This window comes from Nanorana parkeri, unplaced genomic scaffold (assembly GCF_000935625.1).
Source record: "Nanorana parkeri isolate BGI_ZX_2015 unplaced genomic scaffold, ASM93562v1 scaffold361, whole genome shotgun sequence".
In the NCBI taxonomy this organism is placed as follows: domain Eukaryota; kingdom Metazoa; phylum Chordata; class Amphibia; order Anura; family Dicroglossidae; genus Nanorana; species Nanorana parkeri.
In genome coordinates this window covers 1,107,566-1,130,083 of record NW_017306629.1, presented here as the reverse complement: position 1 = coordinate 1,130,083, position 22,518 = coordinate 1,107,566, and the positions used below count along the sequence as shown (strand labels likewise).

Here is a 22,518-nt window from a genome sequence, read left to right as displayed (position 1 = left end):
ACGGTACATGACAGAATAGTGGAACCTTTAAAACAAAATGGGTCCAGCGGAACTAACCAGTTACGTCCTGGCCCTCGCCCAGAAGGTTGAAGCCCTGACCTTAACGGTTCAAGCCATCCGGCATGAGAACCAGACCTTGCGTGCTCAAATACCCGCCAATCCAGTTCCCAACAGGGAGCTGCCCGAACCAAAGGTCAGCCCCATCACCGCATATTCAACCATCGGTTAGAACCGCAGCTGTGATCCAAACTCACCTCCCTGAAGTACGGTACATGACAGTAGCCTGCTCTCCTCTCTGACACGCTGTCACAGGAGGCTGATCGAGCGGTGCGGGAGAAGAGCTCAGCCTCCTGTGATAGCGTGGGCTGTCTCTGCCCCCACACCGCTCTGCCGGACTGTGATAGGCGGCCGCTCACAGAGCTCTCCTCCTGCAGCGCTTGGCCGGCTGTCACTTTCTCTCATCCCCGCTGGGACACAGAGCAGCGCCCGAGCGGCTGTGAAAGAGGTAGGTAACTATTAAAAATTTAGCTAATTTACAACGTATTTGTGTATCACTCAGCTGTAAATCCTCAAATCATCTCTGAATTGGTGCCGACACTGTCCTTCCTTCTGGAGGGTGGCTACTTTTGTTCCCCATGGTCCCTGTGTGTGTTGTAAAGTAGCCACCACTCCAAGCACACTCCTGTGATGGACTACAATCTTAATACAAATTAATTTGATTGAAATTAATAAACTAAACGTGAGATTGTAGTCCATCACAGGCATGAGCTTGGAGCGGTGACTGCTGTACAACACACACAGGGACCATGGGGAACAAAAGTAGTCACCCTCCAGAAGGAAGGACAATGTCAGCATGAATGCAGAGATGATTTGAGTATCTACAGCTGAGTGATACACAAATAAGATACATTTTGTTAATAGTTAAAAGGAGAACTATGAGGTGAGTACTTTTCACTCACCTCATAGTTCTAGCCGATTGCATGATGGAATAAACTTCAGTCAAAGTATCACAGCGCTGAATACTGAAAAATGGCCTGGCCAGGAAGGGGGTCTAAACACCTGGTCTTGAAGTGGTTAAACTTGTAGAGCCGACTGTCGGCTTGACAACAGAAGCGATTCTGGCGACTTAACAGTCGCCAGATCGCTTCTGTGTCCCATAGAAGGGGCCGCCCCCTTGGTTAGTGAGAGCAATAATTCTAGGGCCAGTATTTTGGGGTATCTCTAAGTTTATGACCTGTGGGGGCTTTTAAAGCGTCTTCTATGGATTTTTTGGGGTACTGCAGTTTTTCACCGTTTCACGGACGCACGCAATTTGTAACCTGGGCATGTTGGGTATCGTTTTACTCGTTGTAACCTCATCTTTTATGTTTCATTTAAAAAAATGGGTATTTTATTGTGTTTTAGGGCTTTTAATTAAATTTTTCTTTAAATGTTGGGGTTTAATAAGGAGTTGCGCTAATATTGCGCAACATAAAAATTTGCAACTACCACCATTTTGTTCTATAGGGTCTTGGCATTCAGAAAATATATAATGTTTGGGGGTTCTAAGTCATTTTCAGGCCTAAAATGTGGAATATAACATGGGTGCAAAAAATGAAAAAAAAAGGCCTCAGTCATGAAGGGGTTAAGGTACTTGAATGTGTTTTTAAGATTTAACTCCTGAGTTTAGTGTCATTTTCTTGGTCAAGAAGAAAGATTTCCCATAGGCTGCATCGGGTGGGCCTGTTCTCTCTCCCTTACTTAGAGTAAAAATGTTGCTGGAATGCTAATAAAACATTGTAGAGTTGAGAAATCAAATGAGTGTGGTCTGTTTTATTTATATATAAACCACCAAAAGATGTCAAGTCCCTGGATTGTGATCCCAGGGTACAAGGGACTCAGGGACAGGATCTACCCTGTAAGGACAGACTAGTCAGTTGTTGGTCTTGCAAGAAAATTTTAGTAGGATTTTTTTCATAACATGACAGGCTCACTTTAAGTTGCAGTCAGTATGAAAACCGAAAAATATTTTGTTTAAGCTCAATGTAATGTAAACGCTAACAAAGAACATTTTTGTTCCTGGGCTTAGAATAGATACACTTCTGCTTGAACAGTTCAACTTCATCACATAAACATGCAGCACCACCGTGTGGTCAAACATGGAACTGCATACTGCTGCTAACACCTATCACTCCAGTAACATAGCATTATTAATTAAGCTAAAGCATCACAACGCACTGAATAAACATTTCCTTTCCTGGCAGCGACCCATTAGAAATCAGTGTCCTCGGGCGGCTAAGGTAACAAACATCGATGGGGGAACAGAATTCGACACAACACTCCTATTACAGGTCTCTAATACAAAGTGTCCCTACGTACAGCTCCCCCCAGTGCTACTACTCAGCATTGTAATCTCTTTACTATCACAAACAATCCATTCCAAATATGGCCCTGCTATTTATTTAAATGCAAAGGAAACATGTCCAATCGGTACATCAACCGAGGTCACGTGTTGTGATGTCACTGTTGTGACAGCAGAGCACGGAAGGCGCTCCTTGCTAAAACAGAGGCTCAGGTGGATGACGAGTTTAGCTCGCAGCGTGGTGACGAATTGCGCTTGGGGCGGCTCAGAGTGATGACGAGTTTTGCTTGACAACCTGAACCTAGCGACCGTATACACAGCTGAGGATTCTGCAGGACGGAGGTGATTGTGCTGCTCTCGTCATGTGTCAGTTGTAGGATTCCCTTCCCTGGGTGTACCAAAGAGAAGCAGGCGGTCTCAGTGTGGTAATGGCTGCAGGTTCTCCTATATGTACAGCTGTGAATACTACCTCTCTTGGTTGCCTGTCCCAGCTTGTGTGTTCTGATATACCCCCAGAGCCAGTCTAGAGGATTAGTGTTTCAGAATCATATCACTAACGCAAAACTGGAGCAGAGAGAATCTGAAGCAGTTGCCCATGGCAACCAATCAGCTTCTCTCTTCGGTTTGTTCAGTGAAGATTTCAAAATGATAGATGGAAGCTGATTGGTTGCCATGTACAGCTGCTCCAGTTTTGATAAATTCACCTCACTGTATCCATGTGTCCCTGATTTCCACACACTGACATTGTATCTCTCAATTATAGAACTGGAAAATCCCATGCATGTTATAGTGAATATATATCGTGCCCTGTTTGCGCTATTGTTTTGCAGAAATGCACATGTTCCTGTGCGTGTTACAGCAACGTATGGCACCGCACACTACTTGTAATGGTGTCATTCAGTCTGACGGAGGTGTGCTGCACTGCAGCGTAACGTGTGACAACGCACTAACATGCACTAATATGCGTTGCACTGCTGAACGAAGGTGCTGGTCAGATTTCTGGGCCAATGTTGGCCTTTTTAAAGTGCAGCATATCTTCTCGCACCTTTGTTACTGCAATGCACCCCCCTGGTTAGATGTAAATGAGGCCAGCTTAATTCTGGGCAGTTCATAAAGTGTATCTAAACCCAATAATAAAAATGTAATCTATTTCAGATTACCAACCTCTAAGTGTGGTGGCTGCATTTGTTTTCCAGTACATTTTATATAAGTACAGAAAATACCTGTTCATACTGCCAGAATTCCAGTGTCCTTGTCACTTTCTGTTTACTGAACTGATATCTCAAAAGAAGTGATCAGCTTTCCCAGCTATCTTCTGTGAGCTTCAAAACACCTCCCTATGTGTAATAAAGATGAGGAGAGGGAGAGAGGTGTTTGTAGTCCAAATCAGGAGAGCAGCCCTGGGTGACAATGCTGATACCGTGTTGTCACCCTACGAGAGCGAGTTGCTGGCAGGATCAGCAGGTTAAAATAAACGAATGCAGCCTGATAAAAGAAAATGATTGCAGCCACTACATCTAAGGACTGGTAAGCTGCAATATATATTACATTTTGTTCTTGGGTTTAGATGCACTCTAAATTAATACATTCCTCTTCCCTAATTGATAAAGGATCTTGTTTTGTCTGGGGAATGAGATAACACAAAGGAATACTTTCCATAATCCAGGGACAGGCGGCAGTCCAGTTTCTTCTCCCCAATGCCAGAATGTAGTTGGGTGGGTTCTCCTCCTGCTTCATTGCGTACAATGTAGGACCCGTGGTGGTGACTGCTCTTTTATTGTAGGCGATGACATGTGCAAGAGGGGTGGTGACAGGACAGGTGAGAAGAATGGCTTCAAGGGGACAGGTTGTCACAACTAGAGCTGGCATGGAAGAAGATTGCAGCATCCTGGATTAGGGTAAGAAATACTCAGAGGGTTATTTACTAAGTCAGGAGCAGAGAAAGTCTGGGGCATGGCAACCAATGAGCTTCTAGTCTGTGAAGGTTCTCATTCATCCAGCTCATGGTATGTCTGGTAAAAATAAATCAAGGCAACTGGACTTGCTGTATTTTTCTTGAAGACGTTTCACTGGTCATCTGACTTGCTTTCTGAATTGAGAAAGCAAGTCGAATGACCAGCGAAACGTCTTCAGGAAAAAAACAGCAAGTCCAGTTGCCTTGATTTATTTCTAACAGACAATGAGCTTCTCGCTTTCATTTTCAAAGCTTAACTGAACAAGCTGAAGTTTGACGCCGACTGGTAAATATACAAAACCTGCTCCAGATTCCGTTTGTTCTAGTGTTAGTAAATTTCCCCCTTTATGGTATCTCATCCCTTAGAAAAAATGAGCATTAGATCCTTTATCAGCTGGGGAAGGGGTGCAGCAATGAAAATTATTTGGCAACTGCCCAGAGTTGCTCACTAATGGACTGGACATTTTAGTTTATATTTAAATTGGAACTCCAGCCCCACTGCAAGGCTTAAAGGAGAACTATGGGGTCAGGGCTTTTCCCCATAGTTCTCCTTAGGGTAACGGGAGGACACAAACTAGCGTCCTCCCGTCACCCTAGGCTCAGTATACCGCGAGCTAAAGCTCGCGGTATACTGAGACGCCGGAGCGGATCCCGACATCGGTGTCGAGATCCGCCCAGCTGCGTGAGTGACAGCTGGCTCTGCCTATCTAGAGGCAGAGCCAGCTGTACCCGCCCCCTCCCCCGTCCGTTCCGCCAGTCAGCGCTGGCAGATCGGAGCGGGGAGAGGGGAATCCAGCCCCTCCCCCTGTCACGGCAGAGAGCCGTGACAGGATCGAGAGGTGAGCGAACCCGGTATGTGTTCGCTCACCTCCCGATCTACTGAGCCGACCTGTGACAGTCTCATTGTCACAGGTCGGCTAGAACAATGAGGTGAGTGGAAATCACTCACCTCCTAGTTCTCCTTTTAATCAAGTTTCTCCCCGGAGTCCTTCTTTACAGCAAATGGCCGTGCATCAGATATAGTGTGTATGTTACATGAGTGAATGCTACTAAGTAAGGTGTAGGTGTAACTTATAGGTATTGATTATCTCTCAATGAGATCACAGAAATGTCTTCATTTGCTTTTCTCTCTAAAAGGATGATGGTTTTTTTTTCAGGCATCATTCACAGACAGAATCAACTTTTAGGACTAAAATGCTGACTGAGAGACATTACATCATCATGTTAATCCTGGGGCCAAGAGTATCTTGTTTCCACAAATGCCTGACACATATCAGCTTCAGTGTCTTGCTAGTTGGCCCCGCTGGCTTTCAAAATACATGAACAATGCCTGCATCCAATTAGATTGTTCAGGTATTTTGAGACCCAGCGCGGCCGATTAGCAAGATACTGAAGCTTGGCCCAGCGGGAGATTTCTCCATCCACACAGTATAGCGTAGATTGAGGAATCTGTTGCCCTTTTTTCCATCTGACCATAGAAAATCTGCACATAATCTATAGGTGTATGGTCATCTTAATACAGCTGTCACTTGAACAAGTGTCCCCAGAGGAAGAGCTTCCTACTTTGGTGACAACTCATAATTTTGGATTTTCCCTCACTTTTAGTCCCATTAACAGTGGTCACCAGGGCAAATAGGGAGAGTAAATCTCTCTCTCTGGGGCACAGCAGAAGAGACCTGACAAGGGGGTTCTAACTTCTCACCACTTTATCCACAACTAAAAAGAAAAGGTTTTGATTTTAGATACATTTTAGTTTCCACGAGTTCAAAGGATTGTTTGGACTCTAATCTGCAAATACAGACTTCCTGCTAGAAAGCCAATGCGTGGCATTGCCCTCTCCCTCACTTCACAATTAGCCAGTAAGGCTGACCATCATATTTACTTGCCAGTCATGAGCCTGACGGCAGGTAGGGGGCCAAGTGTATTAGAACTGTCCCAGTTTCGGGTCTCAGCAGTAAACTTACCAACTACTTCCATGTCAGCTAGCAGTCTTTTCATTGGACATTATTACTGTTTACTACTGTTTCTGCAATAGTTCCATGGTCAGTGAGCACATGATCATTCCACAGTCCATCAGATCAAGAGATGGGCAGCTATTGTCTGTAATTACCTCTACTTATACACATAACCTGACTGCCATTTATGTGCCATTATTGTAGCTTTTTGTTATCATTACTGCTCTGTGTCTGCTTTAGAACCCTTTGTATCTTTTTGTCCTTAGGTGACGTTTTTTGGATCAGAAAACGATGTCCGCCAAAAAGACTAAAGGTCCGTTGCAAAATACAGTGAGAGTCACAGATGATCTGAAAAGACAGGTATCTGTTAATAAAAAATTAACTTCTATTTATCATACACAGTTGTTCATGGTTAGTCTATTGAAGAATCAGTCATTTAAATCTAGGCACAATCAGTCAGTACTGACAAAATTACAACACTGGAATAGGATAAAAGGTGCCATGGCCTCAGCTTGTGGAGTTTGACCAGCCTTACTGTGGCTATATTGATATTTGCAAGAATTAGAAACTTGTTTAAAATAAACATTTCTGTCGTCCTTTGCAGTGACACATTATTACATTTATTTTATTCATTTTTATAGAGCAACACAATTTTTGTTTTTAAAGTACAATGAACCATTCACAATTTTTGTCCCTATTATGGTCATAGAAACACATAAAAGTGACTTGGTCACTTTAACAGAACAAAAAAAAAACATATTGCTGAAAGGTTTGAACCTGTTATAGGTACATATAGCAGCTTTCATTGCCTCATGTTCTGCAGGCTTTTCTGTTGGGTCAAATCTCTGATATTTCCTGATATGTTGGAGATTGGTCCTATCTACCGCTTCCCCCGCACAGACAGTAGTCCTAGAACAGGTATGCCATTGGAAGTTATCCCCTTCTTAAAAAACTATAAAATATGAAATGTCCCCTCACTTTTTTTCCCAGCAACAGTTTCCCCAAAGGGGACACAGACGGTAATAACTGGAGGGGGTCTAACTATTCTTAAACTTTAAAAAAAAAAAAAAGGGTTACAAAAATAATGTTTAACCAAAACCACATATAGCCGTGCTAATTAGAAGCGCTTCTCATTGGTCAGCGCGGTGCTTGCAATTTGCGAGCAAAATCCACAGGGGCGGGACAGATTTGAGCGGGTAATTCCATTTTCTATTTTCCAAATTACTTGGGAAAGAGAACTTACACTTTAATGCACATTTTAAGGTTTCACAGTGCGCTCCTCCCTGGCTACCAAAATCCTTTTTACATTTTTTTAATTTAATTTTTTACTTTTACATTTTTTTAAATTCTTATTTATTTTATTATTTTTAGCTTTTCTTCACTTTTTTAATTAATTTTTTACTTGATTTTAATGCTATCACACAGGGGCTAACAAGTCCCTATCTAGTGGCATTTGGAGGTGACATGATCTCTTTATGGAGACTGCCCTCCACTACAGAAGATCGAGCACAGTATTGTGCTCGATCTCCTGTGACAGCTGAGACAGGAAGTGCTCCTGTCTGATCACACAGTGAGTGGGGTACTCCCTTCAAATCCATGCCAGATCCTATGTGGGATAAGGATCTGGTATGGATTTTGGAGGAGCCACAGATTTCTTTACATTTTAGACTGGGATTCCTTGAGACTTTGCATACTTTTAAAGGGTGCTATGACTGAAAAAAGGTTGAGAAACACTGCTCTATAGGATATGATAGCAAAATTCATGGACAAAAAAATCAGTGTATGCAACAATAATTTTTCTTCAATTTCCATGTTTTAATGATTAACTATTTTGTATTTAAAAAGTGATTGTGGACAATCCTCGTAGGCCTGACCCTCTGAACCTGTGGTGGTATATTTTCAGCTTCTTGCAAGAGTTCAGTTGTTTAGTTGTAATACTCCATTTCTTCTTCAAAACTGTGCCTGACCCACCGCTTTCATGGCCCAATCTGTGGCGGCAAGTGCACCCCCCACTGATTTGGCTAAGAGGGGGGGGGGGGGGCCAGTCACAGTTTTGGGCAGGCTTGGGCAAACTCAGATGAAATGGGTTTGTGCCAAGATCACGCTCGTCACTACTAACTACTACTCGCTAATAGCTTTTGGTAATAGAGTTATGTAGTATGTTAGTGTTCTGAAAAGTTTTTTGGTTCTACTGAAAACATTTACTACAGATATATGTTACATAATAAATGCAATGAAATCAATGAGAGAGAGTGTCATAGAGATCAAGTAAACCTGTGATTGACAGAGGGGGTGGACCATGGGCAGGACACCAGTGATGTGGTACAACCTTCAATAAACTATCCCAGTGGAATCTGGTGTGCGGCCAGCTTTTCTTCTGTTGGTAAGGGCTCATGCTGGAGCAAGGACGTGCTCCCAGCGGCAAGCACCCAGCTCATTCCTTTCCTGAGTCATGGAGGAGCGGTGCTTCTTTTGTGTGTTCTCCTTGTGTCTGTGGCAGTGTAATAAAATGTAAACACATATATAATCCATGTAAGCAGATAAAACAGAATGATGCACTATGACAACATTTGGCAGTTTGAACACTTGTCAGTATGTCAGATCACATTACTCAGCAGTTTGAGGGTGCTTTTGGGGTAAGCGCGTTGTAGGTGATGGGTGATATGTATGGGAGCGAGGTCATGTGGTTTGAATTTGAACATGTGCTTGGAAGGGAGTGACACAGATACTCACACCTTTTGTGAAGGGTTGCAGTTGCTCATCAGCATACTGCTTTACTAGATAGAGACTGCCCTGCTAGAGAGACTGCTTCACTAGACAGAGACTGCCCTGTTAGAGAGACGGCTTCACTAGACAGAGACTGCCCTGTTAGAGAGACTGCTTCACTAGATAGAGACTGCCCCGTTAGACACTGCCCTGTTAGAGAGACTGCTTCACTAGATAGAGACGGCTTCACTAGATAGAGACTGCCCTGTTAGAGAGACTGCTTTACTAGATAGAGACTGCCCTGTTAGAGAGACTGCTTCACTAGATAGAGACTGCCCTGTTAGAGAGACTGCTTCACTATATAGAGACTGCCCTGTTAGAGAGACTGCTCCACTAGATAGACACTGCCCTGTTAGAGAGACTGCTTCACTAGATAGAAACTGCCCTGTTAGAGACATCTGACCTGTTAGATTCCTATACTAGAGAGTCTGAAGGATTTCCCTGTTGGAAAGCCATGACAAAAGAGACTGCCATTTGGAAGACTGCCCTGTTGGACAGATAGTGCCTTATAAGAGAATGCCCTGTCAGAGGTTGCTCTGTTAGTTTGTCTTGTTTGGGACTGTATTTATGAAGAAAGACAGCTTGCAAGACTGCTTTGAATGTCGTTTCCACTGTTTTCAAGACATTATCTTACAGCAGAGATGTACAAAAAACACTGCTGTGCAGCCTGCCATCCTCTGAATCTGCTTTTGAAGTGACATCATACATCACATGACAGCTATAGGGTCCCTAGTTGATTAATGCAACACCCTCCTTTTACTTATCTATCAATTCTTGTCTTGGTATCTGATTGGAGATATTTAAAAGGGAGGGAGGCACACAAGCACACTAAGATTGCCAACATGTTGGTTAAGGGGCTTTGACAATTCATACTGTGCAGGAAAACCTAACAAGTGTGTATTGTATATTTTATGAGATGGCATTACTTAGTGTTGAAGGTAGAACTGAAACCAAAACTTAAAAAAAAAAAGCTTTTTGATAGAGTAAAGAAGGGTTATAACCCCTGTCAGCCTTTTTTGCCCTCTGTGTCCCTTTGGGTAATTTTCCCTTCATCATGCTCTGTAATGTTCTAGGCATGGAATGTTGGAATTCTTTCTATGAGTAAACTATTCTGCACATGTTATGATCATTGCGCCATTCTGAGAAATGTCTTCCCCATGCTCTTAATTTTCAGATTGCTAATTATATGATTAGAGTGGTTACAAAGAAGCTATTCAGTGAGTAACATGTATCATTGTGATTCCTTTCCTTGTATTGAGCAATCATTCTGTCAATTAGCAATATTTCTTCATACACTTGTAGCAGTGCAATCCCAGCCTTTTTGTTTAGTTTTAGATAGGGTGCAAATACTGTCCTGTTTTAATTGCAGACTCTATCCTTTTTGTCGATATATTTAAATTACTTCCTGTCCTAGTGACACCTGCCACACCTTGACACACAGATTGCTACAGGGACAGAGACAGGGGAAAACTTCCCCAGCGGGAATAAAAATCCTTCCCCGATACCAGAAGTTCCGATCAAAAGGAATATTTCCACTGACCGGCAGTGCCATAGGGGAACGGCTTCCTTGACAATTAGGAAAGCCAGGTGGCGAGTTATGGCCCGCCTCCCGGCTTCCTGATTGGCCGGGAAGCCGGTTCAATGCTGATTGGCCGGGAAGCCGGCTTCCCTTGCTGTTATAGGCTGCATGGAGGATGTTCCAAAAACACAGAGTACAGGCAGGGCCGCTGCTAGACTATTTTGCGCCCAAAGCAAGACCAGCTACTTGCACCCCCCTTTCTCCCATCATAGATTGGCTGAAGTTTGCAGGAGATGGCTTTGTCTCCAGCGATCATCATTCAACCCTGTGAAGAAGCCACTGATCGAGGCTGCGCCCAGGGCCAGAGCATCATGGGCCTGGTGCTAAGCACCCTCTTAGCACTCAGAACTGTTGGCCAGTCAGACGGGAAGCAGCTGAGGTGACTCTCTAATTAGGTGGCCTCTTGCTCCACTGTTGTTGTCTCCAACTGACCGCAATGTACCCCATGCCACTATCACCCACTGTCCCAACAGTGCCCCGTTTACCAATGCTGCAACTTTCCCCCATCACACACCCTAAACACACTCCCCCAAAATCACATTCCCCTAGCCACCATCACACACCCCAACAACCCTGTTGAGGGCAACAAATATCCACGAAACAGGTGCCCAACTTCTGACCCCTGCTGATCCAATGCTTCAGGACCACCACATATTACTAGGGATGCACAGATACTTTTCGAGTACCAGTGCAGATACTTGGCGTTTTTCATGAGAACTCCCAGGGTTGCAGCGGTTGCAGCTGGGACCTGGCTCTGGCCCTCCACCACTGCCCTGAAATCATTAGTCTGTATTGTTTTAGAAAAACTGTCACATGACAATAAACAAAAATGTATCAGTACTCGTACTTGTAAGTACTCGGCAAGTACCAGTACTCGTACTCGCAAAACTGGTATCTGTACATCCCTTTATTTATATTTATAAAAACAAAATCATACATTATAACAGAGATGTACAAATCCCAGGCGCTCCGAGTGCTCCTTACAAATGACAGCTGCCTCCTAACTTTTGAATTTTTCTCTAGTCTAGTCTTGGAGCTCAAAAGTATCGGTACATGTACTCGTACTTGTACCGAGTACTGTACTTGGTATCTGTGCAACCCTACATATTACCCTCATTACCCCAGGACTGCCATAACACACCCCATACCTCAGGAATCCCATAAAACACCCATAACAACCCCCCATACCAAAGGACTCCCATGACACTGCCCGCTGCCACAATGTATGACGTAAGTCGGTGGCAGCGAAAGGGTCCGGCCCTGGCTGCGCCCTAGGTGGTAGTCCGCCCCTGGCGGCTGCCTAGTTTGCCTAGTGGCAGTACCGGCCCTGAGTACAGGACTTTATAAGCGCTCTTCTTCACATGCTGATATTTGCACAGTTCTGTAGTTGGCTGGTTTCGTTTCTAGCACCTCTCTTGTGTGTTTTGATGCAAGGTAAAGGGCCATAATGAAGAAGATGGGCATGAAAATAGTGAAGAAACCACTGTCAACCCAAACCAAATGAATTATTCAGATATTGGGTAACTTCAGAAGTGTTTTTCTTTGGGTGTGATGTGTGAAAGGAAACGTGTATGAGTCAGTGTCATTTATATGATACTGGGAGTGTTGGGATTATGAAAAAGAAGACCACACCTTTGTTATACCTACACACCAACTTCTCAATCTGTTTTAGTAGTTCTCCCTTTATATAAGCAGATCGGGTACTGGTTTCATCTTGTTCATTATTTGCATTCATTATGAGGCTGTGACAACCGAAAGATTGGAAAATAGAATTACCCGGAGAATACATGGCATGACCTCATGTAATAATGGCTTTACACTGCCAGAAGTGCCCAATTAACCTTTCGGATAATATCGGCTAAATACATTCCAGGTGCATCAAAACGAAAGGTGTTCAACGTCTTATAGTTTGTTTTCTTTAGAAAAGTAGAAAAGCCTGCCCCTGCCAGCATGCTGTACGAGGAGGAGCCTTGCTCTCTGTGTGCAAGTAATGGTCTCTCTGCAGTGGTCTGACACCCCCCCTGCTTTAAATGTAACGTCGCAAATTGACAATCTTTATCTATTTATAACCTGTTTGTAATAATATTACATTTTTCTGGAAAATGTATACAAATAATATGTTATTGTTTTCCTTATTGATAAACCTGAGGTCATTAACAACAGTGAAACAAAAGGCATGACAACTTATAAGAAGAACGTTTTTGATGTCTGGGGAAGCGAAGAAAAGGGAGACGGGGTTTGGGAATGTTTTTGAGAGTTGGGAAAAATAGCAATTCCAGGATAGTTAATAGTTTAATCTGTTAATATTAGGAATATCATATATATATATATTATAGATTGTTTTTGTGTATGTATGTATGTATACATTCATATGTTCATGGCTGCATCACTGTTATTTATAAACCCTATTTTGTATTTTCAGTTCGAAGATCTACTTCGTGAGACCTTAGAAAAAGATGCCTCAGAACCTGCTATTAGAAGGGAGTTCTACCAAAGGTATTGTGTTGTGGGATGTTAACTGGAATATGGATATAGAAAGCCCAACTTACAACAAAAAATATTAAGTTAATACTAAACCTAGTAGGTCATTATTCTGGGACACACTGTTGAATGTCCTATGTTAGTGCCAAACAGTTAAAAGAGAACTAAAGCCAAACCTTTTATTTTTTGGCTTTAGTTCCCTTTTTGGGCACAGGAGTACATTTACTTATGTACTCCTGTGACCCAAAGTCAGCATCCAGCTGGCTACTGCCCACTATTTGCTGACAGCGCAGAGCTGAGGTGCAACTGGGAAAGATCCCAACAATACTGAATCCCTGATTAAGCCAGAGCCAGCTAAGCCCACCCCCTGCCCTGTCTGTCCCTCCAATGAGCAATGGAGGAACAGAGGGGTGGGGCAATCCCTGTGGGGAGCGATGACTGACAGTCACCATTTTCTGCATTGAGATGGCAGTGATCTGAGTGATCAGCAGCTTTGATCTATAAAGCCACTGTGTGACAACTGAAATGTCGCACGCCAGCTATAAGTATTGGGAACAGTAACTTTAACTCTCCCCACACCTTTCCTTTCTCTGCGTGGGTAAACAAGAAAAAGCGCTCAATTCCCCCATTCCATGCCAGACAGCATGGATGAGGGAATCTCCCCTTATGGCTATTGTATCCTGTTTAGCATTACCTGCTCTTTAACATTTCCTATTGATTATCCAGTTGCAATGTATTAATGTTGGCTCCTTTAGTTGTCCTTACACTTATACTCATCATTATCATTCTTTTTTTTTATGCAGAAGTTTACACTTAAAGAATTTGGTGGATAAAAACAGAGATGCACTTCAAAATCTAAAAAAGGTAAGAATCATGTTTGGCAAACTTGTCATTCAGATGATGCTGCAGGTATTCAACAGGAAAAAGGCAGTATTAGTCTTTTGGGGTGATAATGTTTTACAGTTTTAGGGGTCTATTGGATTTCGTAGACAGGCCCCGGGTGAAAGAATAACATTAAATAACTTTTTTATTAAACTTTCTGTGTGTAATCCTACCCAAGACGTTATTTTTCTTTTTATTTAGCTTAGTTGAACGGGGAACGGTTATAATGTAAATTGTGCAAAGGTTTATTCCTGTCTGCTTTGCAACTGGGGAAATTACACCGCACTTCCTATTACTGGAACAGGAAGTGAAGGAATCTATCCTACAAAGAACAATCAACCCATACATACGGTAGAACCTTACAAAGCATATTAACTTTATGTGGCAAGTTAAAATGATGTTATCACTTAAAACTAAGGACTTATTAATGATTAGTTTAATTGTCAAAGAGTAGCTTCTCCCTTGTAATTTGGAGTACATTTACATACAGTTTAATTGTACATGACAGTATTACCACACCTCTTCGAACCTAAAATCATAACATGGCTAAGAATGTGCATGTTCCAACTCACTGCAATAGTAAGTTTAAATACTGGTCAGATGTTTGGAATGGCATTTCAGTACAATGCCATTGGGACATCTTATGGTATGAGGCAGGCCAAATAATATGATAGATTATTAGTATTACCCGTGTATAGAAGCAGTGTAAGCCTTAACCTATCTTTAAATTACTTTTAAGAATTTTTTTTCCTTTTCTAGGAATGCAATAACGTGACAACAATTAGTGAATCACTAATTAGAGTTAAAGTTGAACTCCAGTCAGATATAAAAGACAAACATTATTGCAGCTTAGTATTCGTTAATACATCATTACCCACTTAAGTTTTAGCCTGTATATACCCCTTCATTACTAGGCCATATTTCAGTTTTCCGTCCTGTGATAGTTTGATAATTATACGGTCATGCAGCACTGTACCCAAATTCTTTTTATATAATTTATTTAGATCAGTAGAGCTTTCCTTTTAGTGGTATTTAACTACTGTTTTTTATTTTGCTGTCAAGGAAAAACATGCAAAAAAATATAGGTTTTGTTTACATTTACCTAAAATATCTTTACTTTTAAGACCTTTAAAAAACAATGCCACAGTAATTGTGGAAAAGTGGCCTAGGTTCACAAGCATTCAGCCTATTCACAAGGAACGAAGGGAAGCTTTCTTTGTTGTGAATGGGCTTAATGTTTGTAAACAGTACTAAAGTTTACACTTGTGATGGCTGAGATTGGTACTGTGATTGGCTCCAATCATAGCTCAGATGACAGCCATTGATGGACCCACTGGCTGCCTCAGTGTGTTTTCTGATACACCATTTATAAACAGTACTCCAGAAATACACATCCACCTCTCAAACTTTTTTTTACAGTACAGTTACATTTATTTAGTTTTTGTTATGCAAGCAGTGATATTACCTGAATTGGACTTGGAATCAGCCTCCTGAAATCTACTGTACAGCAAAGCTAAGCCCAGGAGAGGGAAAAGCAGGCCAATATGTCAATCAGTTTTGCTGCCGTACTCATGTGACAAGGAGAATGCTAAAAGGAGGAGAAAGAAGTGAAGTGAGCTCATCAGTGTGCTGCGTCTTCTTTCACTGTCCATTCACAGACTGGGGGGGGATACAAGACTTGTAAGTGTTACCTAACTGCAGCAGTATTTTGCCCTGCCAGACAAGGCTGTGCTGTGTGGTAGAGCTGTGTAAATATCAGAGCAAGATAGTTAGAATTACAAATCCCTTGGCATTTACAACAGCACCCATATATGTATTTATCTGTATATTTAGCTGTTTGCGTCAAGTTTGGCTCTAATGTTAATATGAATTAATACACAATGTTATGTTGTACTATAATGAATAGTTAAGAAGTTATAGAGAACATATTAAAAATATGTGATTCAGAAAATGTGCAGGTGACCAAATTAAAGCCCCCTGAAAATGAAAAATGAACTAGTAAACTAGTTGTCTGTCTGTTAATTTCTTTGTCCTTTTGTCAGACTGATGAACCTGCTCCTGTTGGAAATTATGACCAGAGGAAACAAGATGAAGATCGGAGATTGACAGAACTGTCTCAACAGTTGGAAAATCTTGCAAAAACTATAGGTCAGGGTGATGGGGACCTAAAGTAAGTTGGATAGACTAACTAAAGTACTTTTTAGCTAATGGTCTTGTATTTACAGTCTACAGACTAGGCTGGTGTCAAATGTATATAAATAAATCTATACACAGTCCTCCTATAATCACCCCAAACAAAGAAGTACTGCTATTATAGGGGTGGTTATAGGAGGACTACAGGACTGGGTGGTTTATATCAATTCTATTATTAAGGAGTGAGTTTATTTTCAACTTATTAATAACACACGTAAGATATTCGTTTATTTGCACAATTGTTGGTATTTTGCTTTAAGCGCTGTGTATTGATTGATTTATTTACTGTTTATTTACCAGAATTCTGTGGGGTTCACAGCAGCTGGTTTAAGGTATCGGGATTATTTTAGTAGTTCAAGCGCAGATTATAGGAGTCATTATTATATAAATAAAAATATGTATACATCAGTTTAGGGGGAACAGATCCACTTGTACTGCTGCATCCGACTCCCCATAGACCTAACATGGGTTTGGCTAGTTTATTTTTTTCCTTCAACTTGCAACAGAGGAAAAAACAGAATGGACACGGATGTCAGTAATGTGACATCCATTTTGTACTCCTCTGACTGTAAACAGTAATTAGCTCAATATGTACAACATGATGGGGAAGCCAGAACAATAGTAATACTTATATCAAAGTCAATTTGATGATGATCTGTTTTTAATAGGCCATGATTCATTTTACATTTTACTTTTTAAGAGAAGCTAGTGAAGAAGAAGAGGAAAGTGAAGAGGAGGAAGAAGATCAGGATAACGAACATGAAGATGAGGAGGAGGATGAGGAGGAAGAAGAGTTGGACCTCACTGCTAAAGAGTTCATCACCCTGGGAGATTTCCAAGCCCAGCAGAAAGATGATCTGACTTTTAAAGTAAATGTTTTATTTTCATTATTCTTCTAATAATTCTTCACTTTGTTTGCTTCTCGTAGATTGATGTATGTTTATCAGGAAATAAAGAAATTTATAAAAAAACATTATTTAAGGGAATTCATTTATGGTGCAGTTGATTGCACACTGAGGCAAAATGTCTCAAAAGTACAATGAAATCTGTATGAGCTAAGATATTGATGATTTTATTGCTATAATTACTACTGATATTACTTCATTATTGCTACTAATGTCACTGTATTTATTGCCATGTTCCTAGTTCCGGGTATTACCATGTTTCTTCTTTGGATACTTTTTTATATGCTAATTACTATTATTCACACTGACTAGTAAATACAATTCTTGTCAGTCTTACTAATACTCTCCAAGCTGGACTCCAGCCAAGCAGTTGAATAAACAGTTAAAATTAATATTTGAGAATTGCCTTCCTTGGCAGAGGATTTGTTATTCTGTTTAGCCAGTCTTGTGATCCATACACCCATGCTCGACAGCATAGTCCTATCTTGGATTCCATACTTGGATTCTACATTAATTTGTATGTTTGTTTAAATCTACCTGGAGGTGCTTATTTAATAAAGTGTGTGACGTGATCACAAAAATCCATATTCTTACTGCTTGGATGATGAACAGGGTACATGTCCTCTCCGTAGACGTTACCTACTGAGCCCAATCACACAGATTGAAAGTTTAACACTGTTGAGTGAAGCTCAGTTTGCAACAGGAAGAAGAATGTTTCAGCAACTGAGAAAGAGGAGCGGAGGGTGGTCTGTATGTAAGAGACTGTAGTGCAGTAATATGTGTAGCATAGGATACCCATTGGTATCCTGCCCTTAGCACACCTCGCTTACCAGTATCAATGCCAGCAGTGAGAGCAGTGAGATGGCCATATCTAATACACAGAGCTGTCTAGGGAGTATTAATAAAAATTGACAGTACTACCACTGATTTAGAGATGAATCCAACTACCAGCAATAAATCAAGGCTTTAGTTTTGCATTGCTGCACACATTACAACAGTAGGACATAGTTTGTAAGTACCAGAATTTTGTGAAAATATAACTTTAATTTTTTTCTGGGTTTTCAGAAAGGCGAAGTATTGCAAATTCTGGATAAGAAGCCCGATGGTTGGTGGGCGGCTCAGAACTCAAAGGGAGTCAGGGGTCTTGTACCAAAGACCTACTTGCAGGTGAGTCATAAGCTATATTCTTTAGAGTTGATATTATTGTAGAGCAATAGAAACTACCAGTTGTGCAAGTCAGTTAAATTGCAGGAGATGCTGTATTTTGGGCAATATCTTTATCGTGATACCGGTAAAAATGTATTTTCTGCTGTGTGTCTCTATGAGCTATGTATGTAATATACGTAGCTTGGCTATTTCACTTATAATATATGATACTTTAAGAATTAACTGGCAAAGTTTTTAAATTAAATTAATAGCACTTTATCATTCATTTTGTTTTTATTTTTTTTTTAAACTTACAGGTATACAATGGAGACAGTCACAGCCCTGATCTTAATGAGGAGGAAAGTGAAGAGGAGGAAGAAGAAGCAGCTAAAGGGGATACTGACAGTAAAGAGAGGTGATCTGAATATAGTAATTCATATTTGTTATTTGCAGCACTACAGTTTGTTTTGCTTCCACTCATTGAATGTTGTAAGTACAATTTTTATATGTACATTTTCAAATAACCAGAATGCAGCTTTCCTTTTGTCTTTCTGAATTAAGGAATTTTCTGTTTTAATCTTCTTCCCTGCTTTAATTAACTACTGTGATCCACCAATGCTTTGGGGGAAGTTTTTTGTGGACATTGGGCTTCAGTGCACCAGACATACGTAGCATGCCCTGTCCTTTTTTCCTGCTGCTGCTCCCTCCATTTTCCGGAGTTGTTGTGTTATGAAGCAGCATTTACAGCCACTGTGGTAAAAAAAAACCTTCTGACATTGTTTTTAGCCAATGCTCAGAAATGTAATTCAGAAATGCGAGGAGTATTGTTATTGTTTCTTTGTATTTACTCTGTTATATTTATTTTTTTTTCCATCAAATTTGTTCCTATTTAATCCCTTATTAACCCTTAGTTTTCCCTTATCAGCCTCAATTAACTCCCCCTTCCCCCTAATCCCCTTTACTAATATTTTCTTGCTGTTTTTTTCTATTTTTTTTTTTAACCATAAATGTTTAAAATCTTTTTTTTTTGGTTATTTATTTGCATTAAAATAGAACTATGGGGTAAGTGTTTTTCCCCATAGTTCTCTTTAGTGTCATGGTAGGACATATACTAGCGTCCTCCTGTGACCTAAAGCTCAGTATATCGTGGGCTATTGCCCGCGATATACTGTGAGCGCTGCAATCGGGACGGATCCTGACATTACTGTCAAGATCCACCCAGCTGCGTGAGTGACAGCTGGCTCTGCCTATCTAGAGGCAGAGCCAACTGTGCCCGCCCCCTCACCTCGTCCGTTCCTCCAGTCAGCGCTGGAGGATCGGAGAGGGAAGGGGGGGAATCCCTCCAGGGTGCCGCGAGTGACAGTCACTGCTGTCTGCAGGGAGACGATCGAGAAGTGAGGAGATCGTGCATGTTTCTATCTACTCACTTGTTTGTCCTAAAAAAATATGTTTTTTTTATCGAACAAACAGGCCCATGGCAGAAGTGTAAAAAATTCTCCAGCCCATAAGAGGTATACAGGTGTAAGAGCTGAAGTGGTTAAACATAATTTGTAATCTAAAACTATGATTGACCGCTTCCTTTTTAAAACTATCCCACTCTTTTTTTATTATACGCTAACAAATAGAAGTTGAAAAAAATTGATTTTCTTCATTTGATACAACAATTTTTAACATTTTTAAACATATAATTTTTTCATTTACTATATTGACTTTTCTGAACTGCATCCCACAATGTGCCTGTGTGAGGCCTAGTGACAGCTGAGAAGTTTGTTTTTAAAAGAACCTGTGTAATTACCATGATTGGCTGTCATGAACCAATCAGCATAGGACCAAAACATGTAGATTACTATGCTGAAGAACATTAACCTACAAATTGTAGTCCGGATTAGGTTAAACTTTGGCCCCAACAATGTTTTAAACATTAGTAAATCTACCCAAATATGGCTAATGGTGGGAAGACATTAGCATTGGTGTATTTTTGTAATCATTTTCTACTGTTACTACATCTATTTTACCCCTGTAGTGTAATTATATAATACATTACAGTGCATACATCTCTGGATCAATCACCAGTATAACTGGAGCTCCTTTAAGACTATTACTACACAGTCCATAAACAATCGATCTAGTTGCACAAGTTGATGACTTCTGGTTTATGTTGTAATTATATAATGTACATTAACTGCCTGTCCATGTAATCTAGATAGATAGAAATCATCTCGTTGTCCTGCTGTAATTTAGAGAACCTTATATCATGTGCTATATTTAATAGTTTTTTATCTGATTTCCATATTAGAACCGAAGCTGATGCAGTTTCACAGCTGAGCGCCTCCAAGAGGACACAAGAGGTAGGTGACTTACAGGATCCTTCTTACTGTTTCAGCCACCAAAATAAGAACTCAGACATTACTTGGGTATGAAGTGCATGTGCTTGTGTTGTTAACTGCTAATGGTTATTCTTTTTCAGATAAGTTCTACTGATGCACTGGCCACTATGGGTACAATCCCTTCTGGCTTCCGGTCATCAACCTTAGCCCAATTTTTAGAACAAGGTACTGTGTAATAGGTGGTTTAGTGTGACTTATGTTTAACAAGTCATGACTTTTTATTTTGTTCATGTAAGCCAAAATTGTACTTGGAGTTCTTAAGCTGTCCATATCTTGTAAAAGCAAGTGATTCTCGTGATTTCAAGCATCACATGTGATTATCTGCCATTTATTTTCTACTTCGGGTCTATAGCTTGTGCCTCAAACAGTCAGAGTTGCTTCTTAGACCACAATTGAACCCAAGATCAGGCCTTGATTTTGTGTGTATGGTTTTCAAGCAAGTGCAGCATTGTGCAGGAGATCAGAAGTGATTGACACAAATTGCTTTAGCGTTTCTGCTTCATTTGTAGATTTGGCTTATTTCTTGTACTAGTGGTAGGAGTGATCAGTGCTTTGAATGCACACGATTCATGAGAGGTGTGCAGATGGGCCCAGAGGATGGATTTAGATGGCAAATAACCACTGGCACAGATAATGTGGTCTGACTCATAATTATATAGCATGTGGGAACCATGACTGAGCCAAGGACTGGCTGTTCAGTAAAAGAAACCATTTTATGCTAACAGTAGCCAGTGTAGAAGCTTAAAGCCACAATTTATTTGCACTCATTGAGGGACATAGGAATTCATAGACTGTTGGGTTATACTGCCAACTTCAGGAGGATTTGGATACTGGTAAAACAGTGCCAGCCTGGTATAACAGCTCCTACTCCCAGCATGCATTAGTTTCTAAGAGGATGGATGTCTTTCCTCTTTTCTGCTGAGAAAAATCTAACCTTTTTGCTAGCTATTTTTTCTTTAGTCGGGATTCCTTCAATCAGATTTTTTCTTCAATCCTCTACAAGCTGCTTGATCTGGTTTCCGATATGCAGTTTTCCGGATCTGTGTTTGTGCAGTACTAGCTTTGGAGGCCATACCCAGACCTTGCTGGACTAGGTGATTGTGTGACTAGCCTGTACTGTGTTGGTTTGCCACAGAGTTTTTTTTCTGGGTTCAGAGCTAAGGCATAGCCCCAGTAGTGACCTTTTCTTTGAAGACTCGCTTTGTGACTAGGCCATGTGGGCCGAGCGCCAGCATCTATCTCTTTATTCCTGATATTTAGGGTTGAGGAAACACCTTTCTGCTGCTGCTCCTGACTTCAATTGACATCTAGATCTATCCTTGTTTTGTCTCTGCTGCCCGCCTACAGTGGTCTGGTCATCTTTGGTTGCCTGAAACTCTCCTGCTGGCAGCAGTTGGTTCACAATTATTCAAGGCATTGCCTTATACCCTGGGCTATGATGCCTCTGCTTGTGGTGCAAAATGCCGGATCCCAGACACATGAGCAACATACCTGCTGTGCTGGGTGTGACCCGTGTTCATAATCCACAAATGGCTCCAGCACTACCTACAGTGCACCCACTAAAAGACCTGGCACGGACAGTGGAATGCCCCCTGCTGTGGATCCCACTGTATACTGTCTTAACAAAGCTTTGACGATGCCATGTTGAGAATGTGCCTGTGTTTAAGGACCCAATCAACAAGCGAGTGGAGTCCATTTCTAAAACTTTGTTCTTCTTGGCAGGCCCTGCCTTGCAACCTACTCTGGCTGTGATATTAGTCTGCCTGTCTTTAGTTGAATGGACTAAGGCAGTGGTTCTCAACCTGTGTAACCTCAGGACCCACATGTTTCCTTGGTCATTAAGGCGTGACCCAAAAATGATTGAATTTCTGAAAAATTTTAATTTATTACACAAAACAACTTGTGCAGTATTCAGCAACATATATATAT

At 41.2% G+C, this 22,518-nt stretch overlaps 1 protein-coding gene across 1 annotated transcript in view; it reads left to right on the top strand.

Moving 5' to 3' along the window:
• Positions 1-6,533: 6,533 nt before the first annotated feature.
• NPHP1 (nephrocystin 1) overlaps positions 6,534-22,518 on the top strand; it is a 51,967-nt gene continuing 35,982 nt past the window's right edge. The window contains exons 1-9 of the mRNA XM_018558812.1: positions 6,534-6,610; positions 13,018-13,091; positions 13,880-13,940; positions 16,001-16,128; positions 16,852-17,020; positions 18,122-18,223; positions 18,520-18,617; positions 20,499-20,550; positions 20,670-20,754. Of these exons, the coding sequence (XP_018414314.1) occupies positions 6,542-6,610; positions 13,018-13,091; positions 13,880-13,940; positions 16,001-16,128; positions 16,852-17,020; positions 18,122-18,223; positions 18,520-18,617; positions 20,499-20,550; positions 20,670-20,754 (838 nt within the window). The 5' untranslated portion in view covers positions 6,534-6,541. The remainder of the gene's footprint in view (positions 6,611-13,017; positions 13,092-13,879; positions 13,941-16,000; positions 16,129-16,851; positions 17,021-18,121; positions 18,224-18,519; positions 18,618-20,498; positions 20,551-20,669; positions 20,755-22,518) is intronic.